The sequence below is a fragment of the Anarrhichthys ocellatus genome, unplaced genomic scaffold (assembly GCF_004355925.1).
Source record: "Anarrhichthys ocellatus isolate YVR2014 unplaced genomic scaffold, GSC_Weel_1.0 scaffold52, whole genome shotgun sequence".
Classification (NCBI taxonomy): Eukaryota; Metazoa; Chordata; class Actinopteri; order Perciformes; family Anarhichadidae; genus Anarrhichthys; species Anarrhichthys ocellatus.
Window position 1 is genome coordinate 2,002,889 of NW_022280082.1, and position 20,225 is coordinate 2,023,113.

At 40.7% G+C, this 20,225-nt stretch overlaps 1 protein-coding gene across 1 annotated transcript; it reads right to left on the bottom strand.

The window, feature by feature from the left end:
* Positions 1-404: 404 nt before the first annotated feature.
* Positions 405-18,749, bottom strand: fndc4a (fibronectin type III domain containing 4a). The gene is made up of 6 exons (XM_031870470.1): positions 18,028-18,749; positions 11,045-11,160; positions 8,944-9,148; positions 3,678-3,767; positions 1,874-2,007; positions 405-808 (listed from the first exon to the last, which is right to left on the bottom strand). The coding sequence occupies exons 1-6, from the start codon at positions 18,101-18,103 to the stop codon at positions 767-769; spliced, it is 663 nt and encodes a 220-aa protein (XP_031726330.1). The 5' UTR covers positions 18,104-18,749; the 3' UTR covers positions 405-766.
* Between the last annotated feature and the right edge of the window lie 1,476 nt (positions 18,750-20,225).

A 20,225-nucleotide genomic window follows, 5' to 3' on the forward strand; every position in this document is an offset into this window, starting at 1 on the left:
AGTGATGATGATTTTAACTCCCATATTATTACCAAATGAATTTGTACCACTTTGAAGTATTACCTGCGTTAAAAAAAGTTTTTGTGACTAGGCCAGCATTTTCTGCACGAAGTGCAGTTTTCTACTGTACTGCAAGTCTCGGGCCAGCATTTAGTGCACCAAATGCATCTTTGTGACGGTTGATGAGCAGTTTCTGTGTGAAAGTGCTTTTTGTGCACATTGGAAATGAGTTATGCACAGAAAGTCCATTACATTAGCTGCAACTTTGTGATGGGACATTCTAAAGAGGGTTCATTTTACACTTCAAGAAATAGGAAATGTGCAAGATGTGATGTTGAACGCTGGATGATAAAAGCGAACGCCCTGTTCTAAAAGCAGGCAGAATAGAAGAAAACATGACCAGCTTCACAGGACTGCAATCGTGTTTATTTCTCCATTGTTGGCATCTAACTTAGAATGCACATCAAATGCTATTCTACAGGCAAAGGACCTGCATGCAACCAGTAAATGAATGATTTATGTACAGACATGTTTTTTTTTTTTTTTTTTATGAAATATGAAAAAATACAATGTTATCCAGAAAATGGTGCTTTAATATTATTAGAAAAAATTAAGACATGGTGTTGTGGCGGATCTTAAAAATGAACACATGTATTTGCTTTCTCTCCTTATTAACAATCTGCCCACAGGAGTCCTTTAATATCCATTTGTGATGAGGTAATATATTAATTCCTTTCCTTGAGAAAGGAATTTGGCTTCCTTCTTCTCAAACTTCGATGATGTTGATAGACGGCACAGAAGGATGAAACTGCAACAGACAAGATAGATACAATTCATAATTAGTAATTTACTTTCTCCTTTACAATAAAGACATATTTTGATGATAGAAGACAAATACAGTGTTACAGTTACAGTAACCTATATCTGGCAGAGGAGCCATGAACCCAGCTAGTATTATTTAAATGCAGGAAGACTCCTAATAATCTACATTCCACTTTAACCACCGCAATACTTTGGCATAATAAAAGTAAAAAGGTGTTTTTATTGTTGCATTTCACACCATTGTTGAGTAATATATAACAGATTTATGTCGCTATGAATGAAATTAGAAATATATTTTGAATAAAAAGGAAAATATGAAGTCATTTTGTTTCAACCCGTGAAAACAGTACCCATTTATTGTCCTTGGTTTGATATCAGATTTGGTTTTACTTTAAAGGAAAACGTCTTTCTTAATTAAACATACACAAGTATTCTCCACATGCCTCCACATGCAAATTGCGTTTTCAAATCAAATGTCAATTCATGTCTTGCATTTTAATCACGGGAACAGCTGGCTGCTTGCTGTTAATCTATTTTATGTGAGAATGTGTAGACTAGTAAAGCACAAGAGAGGAGGTTCCAGTCGGGTCGTCGTAATAAACTGAAGTCTATGTGGACCTGCTACACATACACCATCACAGGGCAATGTTTTAGTTATTGATCAAGCACCATCTCCCAATAAATCCACCATTAATCATGGCATATTGGAGCTCTTTGTGTTCCAGCCTGTACAGTAGAACTAGATGTACCTGCATCCTACAAAACTACACTAAGTGGGCCCTTAACAGCAATGAGAGTTGGCTGAGCACAATTAGCAGATTACATCGTTATTCACTGGAGGAGATTGTTTCTGCAGGGAGGTGCTTCACAAACAAAACAGAACATTTTGACAATGATAAGAGTGACGATGGCTGAATTCCATTTAGCTGCTTCAGTTTCAGGGTCGAGGTGTTTGTGTGTGCTGGCTCACCGTCACTCAGAGAGTGTGTACACGTACAGCATGCTTGAAAGAGCCTTTATGTGTGCGTGTATTCAGAGGAGTCACGCTCACCTTGCTCCTCAGCAGCCCTCCGCTGTGGTGCTCCGGCGTGCTCCTCTCTGACGACGGCTTGGCCTTCTCCTTGCTGTTGCTGGAGTCGTTGTCCTTGATGATGTCATACTGCCGGCAGAACAGGGCGATGACGGCTGCGAGGAGGTGAGGGATGGGCACGTGTACAACACACACACACACACACACACACACACACAAATGACGATAGGAATTCAGTGGTGGGGCGGCAACTGTCACTCACAGACATGTCACCACTTCTTCTAACTAAGCACGTTGAAAGGCCATGTTGATAATGGAATTCTGCTCCCAAGGGAGCGTGATGGCCGGGCTTTTATCTGTAGGCTTGGAAGGCAGTAATTCTCTATGGAGTTTGCTTTGCTACCATATGTAATCTGCCAGATGCAGTCCTGCCTCCAGTTTACCCTGCGCTCACAATTATCTTCCTTGCTTCACCGAGGTTTATGAATTTATATGAGAAGGCTATCATTAAATATTCAATAACTGATCTGGGGTTGTGGTACTGAAAACTAGGGAGCTGTGAGAAATAAAAGTTATTCATTGAAATTATTATTCACGCACACATCATGTAAGCGCTCTGCAATATTGCAGCTACATGTCATTGTGAGACATTCATGGCCGACATCTCCACTGGTTTGTTTGGTGGTTAAATTACAGCAGCGTTTGTGTCATTTGTGACGTTTACATTCCAGTTTATTGTAATGTTAATTTAATGTGATTTTTTTTAACTTTCACAACATTTTAAGCACTTTTAGAAACCAACAGAACATTGCTACACAGACACACTATACAATATAGCAGAGGAGATTGCATTGGGTTGAAGCAATTTGCTTACTACTTTACCATTTCATTCACTTTATTCAGACCCAGACCAGTGAAAGTTAACAAAATAAAAGATAAAATGACACGGATAGGACAAATAAATCGAATAAGAAAAGGAATAAACAAATACATTAATAAATGCAAATGTAAACAACTGTCTTTTGTAGATTGTGAATGTTTGGAGGTGCTTGATGCCTCATAACTTGCAGGGAATAATCTCACTTTAAACTGGACTGGCTGCAAATGTGCAGTCCATGATGAATGTGCCACATGAGGTGTTTTTATTCTTCTGCTCCCACTCTTCACAGCCTCCATGTTACTTTGGTTACTCTCATTGGTATTATTTAACATCTCACTCTGGTGCTCGGGGGTGGTAAACCCCGCTCCTGGCAGCCTGTCAGATGTGCCACTTCTCATCGTCCCTCAACACTTCATTAATCAGTACACTTCCTCAAAGGAGTAGAAACTCATACATGGATGGAGAGCTTGGTTACAGAGAATGCTCAGGAAAGCGTGATGTTGTTTTGACATCGCTGTTGCAAAAAGAAAAAGCCTCAAAGGGATGGGACATGCAGAGTTGGCAGATTTATTTTTCCGTTTTTTTAGACTTTAACTTCCACTTAACAGGGATCCTGTAGGTCTTGATCTGGACGACTGTCCATTCATTGGCGTCTTATGGATTGGTGCATCAATGTATTTATGTAACTAGATAATCTATAGTGTGAAAGCTCTGTCAGGTGAGCACCATTAATCTATATATCATTGAGGCTGACAATAAATACAAACAAGTTGCAGTTCCTATTGCAAAAATCCAATTATCTTTTAGCTTATTTAGCAGGATTTTAATGTAATTTCTTCATTGACAACAACTAATCAATATGCAAGTGTTTTTACCCGTCTTTCCCTTCGATTTCTTTCTCTTAAGACGGAATCATTATTAACCAACCTCAGTCTGCAAACCTACCTGCCCACATGACCAAGACCACCACGATGATGATCATCTCCCCTGTTTGTAGATGACGGGACTTGTCCAGACCCTGCACAGTGGGGTCATCTATGAGAGAGAGCACAGACGGGACAGGTGCAGTCAACACAGACTCCTAAATACTACTGAGAACATTTGGTCCTAAGCTTTTTTACATGGAAGGGACAACATATGAAATAGATTGATATGCAGTCCAGTTGAACAAAATCACAACCAAGGATTGAAAAAACACCCTGACATACTGTCAGTAACAACTGAACATTGACTTTTACAAAAGTAGCATTAGTGACAGAGCTCTTTACTGGATTTCCTAATAATGTAAGATCTTAAACCCTCATTCTGTTGCTAATGACTGGCAAGTGGACACTTCCTTTATCTCTCATGACTGTTATGCCATTTCACAAAAAATGTCAGAAAATGTGGTGAGCATTACAAATCAGTCCGGTAGCATTAATCCTCCTTTAAGTGGATTGACTATGGGCCTATTTCCACTCCCCAAACTATCTCTTAATATCTTTTCTGTATGGAACTCTTCCAGAGCACCACTCTTCACAATTGCCTCTTTTAGTGAATGAAGTTGTCAAGAAACTGGCCCCGAATGGCAGACTCTCCGCTCTCTTCACATGATGTGCTGTTACGGATTGGGGGCAATAATGCTGCCACGTTTTTTTGAAAGTCTCGGTTAGTTGTGTGTATGGGAATGTGAGTGGAGACGGGGACGAAGTACAGCACAGTGGAAAATAGCTTCAAATGACAGAAAAGTCCTCGATATTTATATGTATTAGCAAAACAACGTACATCGGGCAAACAGCGCAAGCCTCTCACAACTTTCCACATCTTCTTTTCTGAATCATTTCACTTGACAAACGTTTATCTTTAGGTCAGGACGGAAGACTGATTGTGCCTTCCCATTGTACAGTGGTCTGTAGAGCTGAAGTCAGACGACCGATCAGGACTGAGGTCAGCGCAAAGTATGACTGGTGCCTCCTGTGAGTTGCACTCCACTTTATTTATCCTACATCTCTTCTATCTGTCTGACCCTAACCAACTGAAAAATAAAGTAGTTCTGCATGTATAAAAAAAGGAGTATGCATAGAGAAACTACTGATAGGAGTCTGTTTCAGAAAGGAATTGACCCTTTGGGGCTTCTGTATTCTGCAACACTCTCCAACTGTTTACTGTTTACCATTTTCTAGTTGATCTAATGACCCTACTTCATGTTGATAAAAAGTGCTTTTGTACATGCGGACTGTGTGTTGCATGCTGATATGCAGTATTTCATACCACAGAGTGAGTGAATATGACCTGAATAACATGTCCTGCTGCTGTATCATACATATTTCATGTTGTGGCGCCGCACTCGGCTATGCTGTGTGATTCTCTGCTGTAGCGGAGGATGAGCAGATTGTGGACCAAAGAGTTTGTTTTGAGGTAATTAGTTGATCCTTCCTTCTGCTCCCCCCAAATCCCACAGTGTTGTTTGTGGCTGTGAACTGTGTCGGAAAAACCCTGTCGCAACACACCAGGGGTGCTGTACTGGTGTCACAAAGATGCGACATTGGGATTTCCTCTTGCATTATGTCTCCTACAAAACTAAGCAATTTAAAAACGTGATTTAGACTACAGGTGAAAACAGTGCTGTTCTAATGTATATGTATATAAAACATGAACAACAGATGGAAAACTGTGAGTATCAGTCAAAGTCAAGAGAACATTTTGCTGGAAGCAAGCCGCGTGCAGCGTACCTTTGTCTCAGTGTTGTTTATGGGAGAGCCTAGGTGTAGCTTCTGACTCAGCAAAGACAGTTTGGCATCTCTTTGAAGTATCACTGTGTCTAAGGGGACCACCTACCTAGTTAGATTTGACTGCTCAAGGTATCTGTCCTTTGAAAGTATTTTTTGTGAAACCCTTTGACAGCTCAGTGACAGCAGGTAGCATTTGTACCGCCTTTGTTTCTTTTATTTGGGAATCATTTATATAACGTATCTGGATATTTTTAGTATACACTGTGGCATCACATGCTAATGAATACAGCTTTCCCCCCCTTTAATCACAGGTCTCCCCGTCTGTAAGCAAAAAGAGAATCACTTTCAGTATAATGAATCGTACATTAAATCGCTTATATTTCAAAAAGTCCCTTCATTATGCTGGAATCATACCGCAGTGAAATGTATTGTATTTGAGTCCTTCAAAATATGTTTAGTTTGCAAATGTAATACAAAGTCATTGCTTAAATTTGTGGAATACTAATAAACTGCTGACATACAACAAAAATGAATCTTAGAGAAACTCTGACAACAGCACAACCTCACTTTTGAAGGGCAGGCAAAGCACACAAATATATACTCTGATTAAAAGCTTTCCGCTGAACTAATGGAATTGAAGTAGACATTGGAAAGACATATTGATCCTGGGAGAAGAAAAAAAATCACAGTAGCTTATTTAAATTCAAATTCCCCAGCAACATGTGGCGTATGTCTTGCCAGGAAATACTTCATAAGAAATAGATTGGTTCTGAATCTAGTTCAGGCCAGGTGTACATTCAGTGGCATAGTATGCACCAATATGTAATCACATTGTCAAAGAGAATTGCATTGAGGAAAAAAATGAAAGCTTTATTGCTTTCATAGCAATAATGCTTTGAAAGCATTATTATTCCTAAGAGCTCTAGCTCTTAGGAATGCCTGGAACATACCGCAAATCAATTTAGTCTCAATCGGAGGCACTTGGCTGTGACAAAGGATCTCTGAAATGCCTCTGTGATGCTGCAGCCAACTAGATTAAAAAGGCCTTTTAAGGAATAATGCTCAACAGGAAAATCCTGAACAAAAAAATTCCATATTACATTAAGTGCATTAGGTTGTATAATGAATACATATGCTGCTATTTTAGGATGGAACTTTGTAAACATCCGTTCAGAAAGTGCAAAAGCTTGTCAAGAAACACGTTTATTTGTCATAAAACAACGGACATTCCTTTTCAGGGGTTGTGAGTCAATATCATGGCTAAAAGAGGTGTCTCAAACCAGTATGTAGGAGAATTTAATTTGTGTACTTGATGCATTTTAAAGTATATTTCCAAAAGCATATCTGCTTTGTTTTAGGACGTGTCTGTACCTCTGAAGTGTGGTTAGTTATGTGTTGCCGATGTAAGTGATCTACTTAGTGCCTGTTACTTCTTTATGTTCTTTCACTGATTGCACCAGTGGGGTCATTTTAAATCATTAATTAGATTACTTTTTGCAGACAACATCAGAGTCAAAATATACGACGACACAGTGTCAAACATTAAAAGAGAAGTTGAGTACTAAACTTGACAAGAGTTACGTAAAGAAAATGGGATGGGCCTTTGAAACTGGGCCATGAGAAGTCAGCAGTGCTGGCCTTAGATTTATGCAAAGCTGACACCGATTGTTTCTACTCTTACAAACAAACTCCTACAAACGCTGCTCAACCACTGAGTGGGCTGTTTCTTTTGACCCACTTGGATGACTCGGTCAAATCCTCATTTATGTTGCACATTGAGTCTTAGCAATTGCCATAAATCCAAAGACTTATGCAACATTGATCAGGATTCGACCAATGTTGATGGTTAGTTAGGTTTCTTATGTCCATTGCTTTTAACTGTGTAATGTCAGTGTCTGTATTAGCTGGATGGACGGTGTACAGGCTCTTATGTTGAACTTGAGCTTAAATTAGTTTCTTTCTCTTTTGCCGATCTTGCAAGTGTCACAGTTCAGCTCCACACCCTCCTCACTCTTATTGTCAGTCACTCCCTCCTCATTAGTCTAAACTCCCTTCACCTGTTCACTCACCTGCCGCTGATCAGTAATCAAGCCCCTATATAGACTCCTGCCTCCCAGACACATTTGCCAGATTGTTCTTCGGTTCTATGCCAGACTCTCCAGCACACTCTCACGGACTGATCTCCTGTTACTGATCCTGACTGCCCCTGTTCTACCCACCTTGCCTGACTTCCGGTAAACCCACCCGCCTTCTGATCCTGATCTTGATTAACTCTGCCTGCTGTATCTGGAAACCCTGCCTGCCCCTGTTCTACCCGCCTTGCCTGACTCCCGGTAAACCCACCAGCCTTCTGATCCTGACCCTGTTTCAACTCTGCCTGCTATATTTGAAGTTAGTAATAAAAGCCAAAGCTCTCTGGAATCCTGTGTGTTGCATTTGGGTCCATATACAACCCGTTACAGCAAGCTTAACAAATAACACCAAACCAGAGTCAACTGCAGGGAAACGTCAAATGATTCACTTGCATCTGCACTTCTTATAATCATAAACTTCACCACACCATATGATTTATAAAAAAAATTAATTTGAAGTATCAGACCGGTTTCTAGACCAATGTAAGCTGCCATTATTGTAAGAGCTGATGTATTTGGCTCATCCCATAATCATGGCTGACACAGAGAAGATTTGCAAATGGTCTTTTTCTGAAATGTAGACTCTTCCCAACTGCTTACAATACAAAGCAAAAAGAATTTGAGAATTTGAGAGCTACTGAACTTATTCTCTCTTGGTGCTGGTCATATTTCCTCAAGACCATGAGCATAGACAAATCCAAAGTGCTTCAGAATGTGTCCAAATCCTGATTAGGCACCCAGAGTGATATAGAGTTGCACAAATTCAAAGGAGCTTGCCTGCAGCCATGCTTAAAGATTCTAACAGTAATGGATTGGTTTGTAGGACAAGATAAACCTGCATAGAGCCGCCTCAGACGGACGCTGTGAGAGGAGGCTGCAGGTTACCTGCTCTAGCCTTTACTGTACCTCATTTTCAATGTCGGCGTGCTTAAAAGCATTCAACAGCCAGAAGAGGCTTCTGAGCAACAGCAGGAATGCATCTGTAATTGGCTGCTCCTGTCTGTGCCCCGGGGGGGAGAGAGACGCCTACGGCTGTACCATGCACTGTAGAATTAAAAGCAAAGCATTGCCTTACATAACACAGCGAGATGCCACACTGTGAAAAGATTGCTGCAGTGACCTTATCCTACTGCATTTTGGCGAACTTCATAGCATCTAGTTGAATTGAGAGACTCTAAACAAAAGAAAAATCAGCTAACAAACTAAAACAATATCTCACAGTTAAATTACCATTTTGTTAATATTTACAAATCCCATAAAGACACCAAAACACACACTTATCATCAATTATAATAGTCTTTAAATCACACGTTTTGAACACAAACAGAGACCCATTTTTTCAAATGAGCTTTGCCATAGGTAGCTTACCTTGATTGGAGCTGTTGGAGGTGAAGAGGTCTGTCTTCTTGAGGGTGCGAAAATGGACCTTCTTGCTGGCTTGGCTTTCCCCATAGAGGCCAATTGACTGGACCTGTATGATGTAGTCCGTCTCCTCCTCCAGGTCCCAAAGGACACAAGAGCGGCTGGTAGTGTTGACTTCCCGGATGAATCTCTGCGTGTGTCCTTCCTGCCTCTGGGGTTTGGAAGAGGGATACAATAATCAAAACATTGGTCAACGGGGTGATTGACCTACAATGTGTCCCTAAGCAAGACACTCTCCTCTGTAAAGAGTTTCGGAGTATAAATTTCATCTTAGCATCATACAAAAAAGCTAAAAACAATCACGTAGCCTACCTATTTTTGGGCCGTGATAATGTGAGACGGAGGTGACCAACCAGAAAATATTCAAGGTGTTGGAGAATGTCATGCTGGGTACTTTATCATATTAACAGTTGGCAATGTTGTCTCACCATATGGAGTCTTGACTGTGGAGTCAATATTTTGATTAATTTAGACTGCAAGTGCCTTGAATCGCAAGCTTTCAGAGTCTCAGACTTTGTCTTTGACCTTTCAGAATGTTATTGGTGCAATAAAGACCCAAAGCTGTGAGAATTACCCCTCCTGCTTGCATGCAGAGCTCTCCTCTTGGTGAGCTCTCTATCTCTCCTATCTGCACGTGAAGTGGCTTTGGGCCAGATGTCTGTGTGTTATGGCTCTGCTTGACTGAAAGATCTGATAAAACAACTTATTCTCTGTGGACATTGAATAATGTCATTCTTACACCGCCATACCAAACGTGTTCCGATTCAGCAGCATATCATGACGAATGGCCGTTGAGGTGTCTTTAAATGGTCCATCAGTCTCACTGACTTAATAGCAGCAGAGTTAAATGGCTGCATGGTGTTTTGAGTTGCATAAAGCATAAACACGATTCCGGCACCATATGCCATTTAGCCATTCAGGATTAGCATTCATTGGTTTACCTTTTTTAAGCCTTTGAAATCTTTTTAGCCTAAAATAATGCCGTTTGGCAGCTTCACATAGTCGCTTCAAACACCCCTTGTTTTCTCTTGACAATTTGTTTTATTCTGACTCCAGGCTTGAAGGCAAGATTTAGTCTGCCCTTTTTCATGCTAAGCAAAGCTTTAAGGGGTTCCTAAGAATATGCAGACAATAACACATCTTTAATCACCCGGGAACTTGTGCATGCAGTACGTATTCAGTATGTTGGACAAACGATACGAAGCGTTTGCTGAGCACATAACAACCGCCTCTATGAACTTCAGTCAGTGAATATATTATCTTTTCATTGCCCGAAAAATCTGTTTTCAGTCACTCACACCCGTGTTCCACAGGCCATTACAACCGTGTGACACTGTAGAAAATGGATTCCAGGTGCACATCCTCATACTGGCTTCATGGTGCGCCAACAGAATTTCAACAGGACATGACGAAGGCTCAATGCCAAACCATAAATGGCAAGAGCCAAAAATAAAACCAATGCACTATTCTGTAACACTTTCCATGATTCCCATGTATATAATACATTATAAATACACTTCTAATGCATTTTAATCTGCATAAAGCCCTGTGTAGTTAGTTATAGGCACTCATAAAGATTCATAATGCTTTATAACAATCTTATAAGGTCAAGTATCATAAAACGTAATTGTTGGTCACTCACTGACTTTATTTTTGCAAGGCTCATTGTGTATTATAACTGTCAAAATATGTTGTACAATGTTTTGCGTGTTCTTAATGATGTTTATTTCCCTACACATAAAGAAAACTGAGCATTTGAGTAAGTTATAATGCATTCTAACAGTGATTATAATGCATTATAAAAAGATTGGAAAGACAATGGGAATTATAATATACAATGATCCTTCCAGAAAAACAGTAATTATGAAGTATTTTGATACTTGACCTTATAAGTCATGTGTTAGGATTATTGCTATTAATGTTTTTAATGTGTTATACAGTGCTATAAGACGATTATAATGCATTATATACATGGGTGTCATAGACAGTGTTATCCTGCTAACCTATCCACAGTCTCCCAGATTTACATTAGAAGTTCAGGACTTACCTGTTGCGAGATTGAGAAACCAATTATTATATCTCCCTCTGGAACCTCCCAGGAAACGGTCGCCGAGTCGGCCCGCAGGTGCATGACGGAGACATTGACGGGAGCCGGCGGCCGATCTGAAGGAACGGAAACAGAAATAGAGGGGTCTGTTAATCCACCCACTAGATATTAAATTATCCAAGCCAAATGTGTCCACACCTGCACCTAGAAAGTCTCAAGCATTGTGTTGGCACTCTGAGCTCACCACAGGTGTCTCTTTTTAATCAAACGTGAAGTCTTAAAACTTATGTGGTCATGTTTGTAGATGAATTAGGAAACAGGAAATACAGCAGCACTCTGGGAAACCAGGCTGCTTGTGTCATCTTGGTACAGTAAACCATAGGGTAGACTGTATGCTTGCATGTTATTGTGAATCTGCAGAATTAGTAAAAAATCCCATGTGTAACAATTGATATACATCAGATATGTATACATTTTTCATGTTTTTCCTCATCCCCTCTTAACAGCCTTGTCTGTCAACCTGACAACACAGTAACCACACTGTCTATTTCACGTCCACCTCCCTCTGACAGGGTTACCTTTCTTCACCCTGTCGCTTTGCAGCCATCTATCATGATTTGGATGCCGGTGGAAGCTTCGATTGCAAAGTGGGACAAAAGCCCGAGAAGAAAAGGGGGGAGGGGGGTGAGAAACAGAGTGTGGCAGATCTAATAGAGGGCACAGTACAGCTTCAGTCTCCAAGCAATCGCTCGGGTGCGATGGGATTGGCCGGATAGATGGGGACCTAGAGGCCATCCCCAGGGCATTAGTCATTAGCGTGGGTGTAATGGACTTTATGTGTTGTTGCAGAAAGTAACTGAAGCAATGTTGAGACGGTCAAGTGTGTGCAAATATCTTGAGCTGTTATGTGGAAAATAATGACAGATATTTGATAGTTTCCAATGGGGATGGCATCAGAGAACACAACATACTTAAATGCTTTTCCTAATGAGATGCAACTACAGTATCACAGCTGCTCATTAGGGGTAAGATTTTTAGTCACAGCGTTCTCTTGCAGTTCACTACAATGGAAGTGTTGATTGTCCGTTTTCCATTCAATATGTAACTGCTTTCATCAACGCATATAGCATGAGCGCAATAACCCATAACACAGTTATCTTGAGATGACAGCCAAAGGCATGTGCTGTACACAATATTTAATCCGAAAAGTGCACTTGAGAAAGAAAGATGAAATGATGAAATTGGGAGCCATTTCAAATGATTTGCCGTTTTCTAGCTCTAGGTCCCTCTCACATCCCTCTCCTCTTATCTCCAATGTCTCGCTTTTTTATCTCTCCCTCTCTCTTACTCTTCGTGCACTTCGTGTCTGTTTTTATCTCGGAGACAATCAATGATGGCCTCTGTGTTCGGTGCAAAAGGTGACATTGAGGCAGATCTCAAGACCCTCTGGCCAGACGAGGCTGTCAGTCTCCCCGCCTCGGCCCTTGTGGAGGGGGGTCGATGGTCAAACACAGGCATGAAGCTCAGTTCCTGGTGCTCATGACACGCTCAGAGATTGGTTTGTGGGAGGGGAGTGAATGAGATGAGCTAAAGGCCAGAGTATAGCTTAGCCTGTGGTAGGGAGGACAAGAGGAAAAGAATGTTCCAACTAGTAGAGAGAGCGGGGAGAGAAGAGGGCTTGGCTGGTGGCAACACTGGTATCAAGAGGTCACATCTGTCTCATTTTGTCAATTTAATGAGAATATTATCTATGGAAGCAGGTACTAATGTGTTAGGATAGAAGTACAGAAGGTTAAGAGGTAGGGGAAGTCAAGGGATATATTGTCCTTGATCTTTGGAGAGATATAGGAATGAGTCATACATATATTTACAATAATGGCTCCTGTGTCCTTGTTTCTCAATGACTTCATATTTTGTGTCATGAAAATGTAGAAAAAATATGTAATTGAATCTATTATTAGTGAATTTACATCACAACATGCTGGGACATTAACTTGCTGAAATCTAAAAAAGGCAATCAACAAATCAGATGTTTGCTTTGACACACCAGGATTAGATTCTCATTTCAAAATGCCCACAATGGACGGCATCGCGTTTCTAAAAGCCACACTGAAGCTTTTTACTTTTGCAACTGCATCATATACAATACACACTTTACCAAAAATACGAAGGATGTTTATTGGATAAAGTCTAACTACTTGACGGGTAAACAATGTGAAGTTTAGATTGCCGCCGGCACGTGTCGCACAGTGCACACACTTCAGAATCAGGTGTGACAGTCTAAAACAGGACACATTAATCTCTCCTGAAGCCTGTTGTCCTTTAGGTAATGGGGGTTATAGACAACCACGCATGGGCAAAAAGAAAAGCAGCCAGTAACCATGATGCATTATGTGCAGCTCATTTACTGGTGATGGAGGAAGTGACGGTTCAGTTTGAGCCGGCCATGAATCATCACTAATACCGAAGTGCCTCCTTCATATATGAAGATGATGCCATTGCAGGCAGTTGAGCAGGACAAGTATATTTTCAACTGGGTGAGGTGACTTTTTGCACTGTAAAACATTGTCGTACTCATTCATTTTATATTTTAGAAGCACATGATGAATAAAAAAAAAAGGTCTCCGAAATGAAAAGAGCAGAAAACGGGTGACTTGATGTTCTAATGAAAATGTTTTTATTGTTGTTCTTCCCCGTGTTCCCCTCTAGCTTGTTTGATGTTCCCTTCTGCAGTGATAAGTGTCATTGTGGGTACTTCAATGTTTGTTATTGGCCACGTGTCCTGAGTAAGCCCCACTCCACACTGCGTTATGTAAAATCGGGGATCAAACAGCAATAGGTTACAGCAGTCGAGGCACCTGTGTGTCTGTGCAAACAAATGGTAAGACCCTCTTGGGATGTGGGCGCACTGCCAGGATGAATCGCAGCGTATAGCCAAAGCCCAGCGCATTAGCTGCTCCGCATCTAACCGGAGCGCACATAGCGACACAGTGAAAGTGCTGGTGAATCTCTGGATGGCTGACGAGACACGTGGAAAGGAGCCCAGTTTGATTTGTTAGAGCGAGGTATCTCAAATTTTGACCTCTGTTTGCTGGCGAAGCACAATTGTTCAATATATCCTGATTTACAATACACATGATTAGTTTATTGGTTGTTTATACTGTATATTCACAGAAGAAGAGATTGTTTTTTTTCATGGTCAAACAATAACATTTTTGATTTATCCCAATAAGACAACCTGTGCAGCTTTTGATCAAACGCAGATGACATGTCATCCGCTTGATTCCGCTTGAAGAAAAGCATTAAGGTGGAAATGCATGGCCAATGCCCAAAGCAATAAATCTAACTTTTTGTGTTTGCTTTTTGCATCTGATGTGGGTTATTAAATGATAGCACTCATGAGCAAATACACAATTGCACCTCGGGACTGTTTAAATCCCCTTAAATCTCTTCACTATTTGTGAAGAGATGCAGTGTCTGGATGCTAAGCACACATCGTTATTCAATGCATTTCTTTTAGAAAGTGTGAAAGCACAGCCAGCGACCTATTCTGGCTCCAGTTCGTATCAGAAATCTTCTGCAGATTGAATCCAGTTCTTTCTTTTGAATGATTTTCCAAACACTTCATGTACTCAAAACAACTCATTTACTGTTAGAAGTGTGACAATTTGCTCCGTGACTCTGCAGATATTCCAGACAAACAGAAGAAGCTGCTACTTCTTCATTGACAAACAATGCCAATGACATAAATTAGAGCTCAGCTCATTATTCTGCAATAAATGTTAAATGTTCCAAATGATTGATTACACAATAAACTCCCAAAGGTGCTTAATTCATATTGCTTCAAACACTTTTAAAAACGGAAAAGACTGGTTTACCAAGGTTGTGGACTGCAGTATTGATCATATTTCACTCTCAATTACCTCTAAGCTGCTGACAGTTTGAAGGGCTGCTTGTTATTTAATAATTTTCTAAAATGTATAATGCCTTAGTCCCTTGAGAGATAATATATTCACTGACATCTTACAAATAAAGGCAATAAGTCATAACAGATGCCGTGAATTTTGATGTGTTGCCCAGTGAATCTTCAAACGTCTTCGTCTGGATGCGTTTGAAACCCTGTCGTGGAAAGTCTAAATGTTCTCCTCTGCACAGTAGGAGGTTGTCGCACAGCTGCTCGCAGGCCCAAGTGTTGCAAATCGCCTGGTAGCAGAGCTCTTAAGCAATGTCGTGCTGGTTTTATCACAGCTGCAGCACTGTCTGCCCCCATATTATACCCTTCAAGACCATTTTCTTCTTGTTTAATCTCCAAACTCCTTTCCCTTCTGAGATCTTGCCTTTCTTTCACATTTGTATTCATGTGGGAGCAGTGACTTAATGTGATCTGTGATTAAATATGTTACTCTACTTAACTATCTATCTATCTAGCACAGCAACAACAGTATGAAGTAGCTATGTAGATGGTTAAAGATAAAAGGACTTGTCTAGCCAGTCGTGGCTAAGGCCGACGCTTTTTCTTCCATTTTAGAGCCTCTCTACAGCAGACCCATTTACTGTCCCTCCCTTTAGGTCGGAGTTCACTAATAGGCGGACCGTGGTCCGGATCTGGACCCAGACGATGTATTATTCATAATTCATTCAGTTCAATTTGAAAGCTGACAGTAAATATTATTGAGATATTATTTAATTGAACTTTCTTTGTTTGATTTAGTTTTTGACTACATATATACAACTGTTGGCTAATTAAATATATATAGAAACAAATCATAGTGAAAGTTGCACATTACTGCATGAGGAAATACTCTCTAAATGGACCTTGTTTAATTTAGATTGAATACCCCTGCTTTAGGTACACTCTGTCTTCTTTCTCACTGACTCGGAGGCTGTGAGACGGCAGTGGGACCAGATGGTGCCAGTTTAAGGTGAAAGTAATCACTGGCCAAACCTCAAGGCTTCTCAGCAGCAAGCTAACATTAGTTATTCACAAAACTGTAAAGTTGTTTAATAAAGAGTGTGTACCATTCATTTTATTGGCTATAGTGATATATTGACTGGTTCTACCCCCCACTGGGGTCTGTATGTTTTGTTTATGTGTAAAGTGTCTGCCATCTGACAGCAGATACATTAATGACAACATGAGCGAACATTGGCCCTCACTATGATGGATTCCGCTCCAATGCAGAACTTCTATTTGTCAAGAATGTGTCACAAGGTTTATGAAGAGCAGATTGCCAATTTGAAGAATGATATGAGCCTGGCCGTCCAAATCAATCCAATAAATTCTAATTCACGTGTGCCTGAAGCTCTGGTTGTTGGGATTTATTTTCAAGCAAAGCTTGAGTGTAAATATTATTACCCACAATCAAGTATTTATTGTCAGGTTTGAAAAAAATACTTGTGTGGGCTTCCGCTGTTTTTCTTGGGCAGATCGCATCATACTAGAATTTTTCTCAATGACATCTACTTATTGTAAGCTAAATTCTGACTTAAATACATGATCATCTGGAGCAAATGTCATGTTGAAAAGCATTCTTAATGGATGAATGAAACGCTTTGAGAACAAATCCTCCACCATTACGTTTTAGTATCAGTTTCAAAATATTTAAGCAAATTCCACTTATTGAATTAGCAAAGAGAGACTTAACTAAAATGTTCCTTTTCCTGCATCGTTTAAATTTATATGGACAACCTCACTCTGAACCAAAGAAGCTTACAATTAATTTAGAGCTGCATCTGAATGTCACTGTGAATCCCACAGTCTCATAGCATGCGTGAAGCTGACAGTAATGAATACAACATTTATTTTCATTTACTTTGAAGCTCACTGCAGCAGCCACATTTATATTCACGAGTGTCATGTTTATTATTTTAAGTCTCTTCTCCTGCTCTAGACCAGCCCCCGTGCAGAACTCCGCTGAGATCAGAGATGCTTTTGTGTTTCACATGTCAGCGCAGAACATGTCAAAAGAGCTCTGGATATTTGTATCAGGCAGACAGTGCACACACCCACAGATACAGTGAAGTGCCAATCTGATTTACACAAGGCGCTATCGCATGTAAGACTCAGTTCCCTTGAGAGGCGGGGGGGGGGGGGGGGGATGATAGAGGTAGACAGGTTGATAAAAAGACAGAGATTCTGATGAACACATGCAGAGGCAGCAGACATTTCTGCTCCAGAAATAGGAAAGATTCATTCACATTAACACTGAAGCTGAGCACGCAATGGCAAGAATGAAAAATGATTATGGGAGTATATTGTAAATGAGACCACCTACAGTTGAATCAATCTCTCTCATGTTTGATCTCACTGAAGACAGTGTTGGTTCTGCAACTGGTTTTTCGATTATTATTATGAAAGAAATGTAAATTACCCATATATTTCGGTTTGAGCTTTTATATATTTTCACAGTATTCAGTAGTGCCATGATTTAAGAATTACATTTTCTTTCTTTATTCAAACAAGATTGAGAGCAAGTGCCTCTTAAGGGAGCAGACACAATGAGAAGAGGCTCGATGTGACTGTAGTGCAGATTCTCTATTTTTGGAAATGAATGGCAGTTTTATTGCTGTAAACCTGCTCACATTGTTTTTTGAGCAGATGCATAAGTAGGGCAAACTGCCAAGGTTATTCTAGCAGTTATATATATGAATCTAAATGTCTTGTTTTTTTGTAAACGATTCAAATAAAGTAAAGGTGTAACAGTTCATCCTGAACCTCAACATAATTGCGATCCATTTTATACAGGTGTTAATGGCTGAGCGATAGGTAGGGGAGTAGACCTGAGCAAAAATAAATGGTTGTTTAATGGTTATGAATGAGAGGTGGAATTAAGTGCATCACCAGGTGCAGATCCAACAAAAGCCTCGTTCGACTGTCAAACAGCTTTGTAATACTTTGAGCATCGCTAATGGCGCATTTTACAAAGCTACGAAGTGAACAATAATCGATTTGACTCCTCGGCTACAGACGCTCATATACTCACTTGCTGCTACCAAGAACATGTCGCTGCCAAAAAGCAACAGGACCACGGAGTTGACCAAAACAAGCAGGCGAGCCATGTCTCGGTCGGTATCGTTGCTCTTCTTTAGATTATAACGCAGATCTCCGGCGCTTGAACGGCTTGAACTAAATCGCAGCAGTTCATCTTTATAGCATGTTGATGAATGAATGAACGGTTCCTGGCTGAATCGGGCTCGCAGCTGGTCAGTAAATAGATAACCAGTGAAAGTACGTGACAAATGATGTCTTCACAAACATTTTGTCGAGCCTCGGCGGATTCTTCATTTAGTTTTTTTTTGTTTTTGTTTAAATCCACAAGTCCTTCGTCCTCGTGTCCGAGTTAAATGTGGTGTCTGAAACTGTGGACGTCCATCATCCCCCGGGTGCGTGGAGCGTTCGCAGGTATGAACAGGTCGTCGATAAAATGACGCTCACAGGCTCGTCGGTCCCCTCGCAGACTGATGGGACACCGCGGGGCGATTCAGCACCATGGACAGCGGCTAAGTTGTTAGACTGCCCACGCGTGCTCCGCAGCTCAGTCTTTACGGCCGGTTATTCACGCGCGTGGGGTTGGTAATTCCTGCAGTCCTTTCCCGGTAAAGTAGCCCGTCTGACCCGCAGGTTTCTAACACTTTGCGTTTCACCTCAAGTGCACGCGCAGCATTCCATAATTAATGTTCCACGTGTCAGCAGCAGCGACAGGATATACACGCCTACCGGAACACAGCTGCTATAATATTCCACTAGCGATACCAGAAGCTAATACGTATCCAACAAGGTGATGTGATGATATAAAGAGAGTGTTTTCATGTTGTGTGGAACGACAGGGACATTTGAGGGACATTTGAGGGACATTCCCCGAGACAGAATGTTTTCTATGGCTGCAGAAAAGACCATTAAACATTAAACAGTGGTATTGTAGTATTGCTCTATACTTCATTTAACTTGTGGTGGGAAATGTAATGAGCATGAAGTGTTTTATATTCAGCCCATTTTCCGCCTGTGTTCTGTATACAACCCCTGTAGCAGGTCGCTGTGCTTCTCACCCACCATACACTGCGCAACCTCCCCTTCCTGAGACACATCATGCTATCAAGGAGATGAATCATGTTGATAAGCTGAGAGCATTGCCTCATGGGACAAGCATTTCACATCAGAGTGCTTGTCTATGCAGGGGACTCTGACAGCACATGTAGGCTACTTGCACTCTTTATTAATGACACAAGAAAGAAGTCATCAAATGTGTTGGAGACTTGTGGGAGAATTAGGAATCAGAAGATGTGTGAATCCCATCATGCAAATATGATTCTATGACTGTAATAAAAAGAAGCAAAGTAACGCAGAAGACAGAAGTGTGTTGCTCCTTTCTTTGCCCGTTAACCACTCAAAACCTTTTAGTGGTCAAGAAAAGATTGTTTCCCTCTCTTTGTGGTGATGGTTTCGATGTGCTCACCAGTCCTCTGTGAGGTTGAGCAGACACAATTACAGTAACTTAATTCTTTCAAGTAAATTATGCTGATTTTCAGATGAGAGAGGGTTCTTGGATGACTGTACTATGCTGGGAATTTATATTCTTCACCCCCCCCCCCCCAAAATAATCCTCTTGCGGCCTCTATTATGTCCTGTAAGATGTTCATCCTCGGATCCCACATTAAGCAAACGTACCGCAGAGTGATGTAGCACTAACCACACAATCTTTAGTAACATGAGCCAACGTGTGCAAAGTCTAGCATTTCTTGTAATACTTTAATCACTAGCTCAAGCGAATCCAGGAAAAAGTATTAGAGGATGTAAATGTGTCGTAAGTTACTTCCTTGCTGGAATACAACCTCTTTTATCAAGTCAAAAAACAACTCCATCACTAAAGAGCATCTACTATATCACTGGAAAAAGGCAACAGACAACGGATTCATTGTTTCACATGAATCGACACATTGAGGAACACCAGGAGCAGGAATGGAGGGAGCATCTTTCTGCTTCATATTTCTCTTGATCAAAATAAATCTTTAAGATAACTTTCTCTGCAGTTGCATCAGAGTCCACCGTGATCAAAAGGCAGTCAGAAGAAAGAGCTGCTGGTCTATAGAATTAGGGAATTAGAGGTTTACGCAGGTACCTCTTAATATTTTAAGTAAAATGATTTTATAATGCATCAAAGTGGTAGATGATCGTTGGGAATGA

Bases quoted from the DNA above. Each gene is read 5' to 3' on its own strand.
- fndc4a (XM_031870470.1), bottom strand. From the start codon at position 18,103: ATGGCTCGCCTGCTTGTTTTGGTCAACTCCGTGGTCCTGTTGCTTTTT. The intron at 9,149-11,044 runs GTAAGTCCTGAA...TCCAAACCCCAG, and splicing joins GTTTCTCAATCTCGCAACAG to AGGCAGGAAGGACACACGCA. The intron at 3,768-8,943 runs GTAAGCTACCTA...TCTCTCTCATAG, and splicing joins CTCCAACAGCTCCAATCAAG to ATGACCCCACTGTGCAGGGT.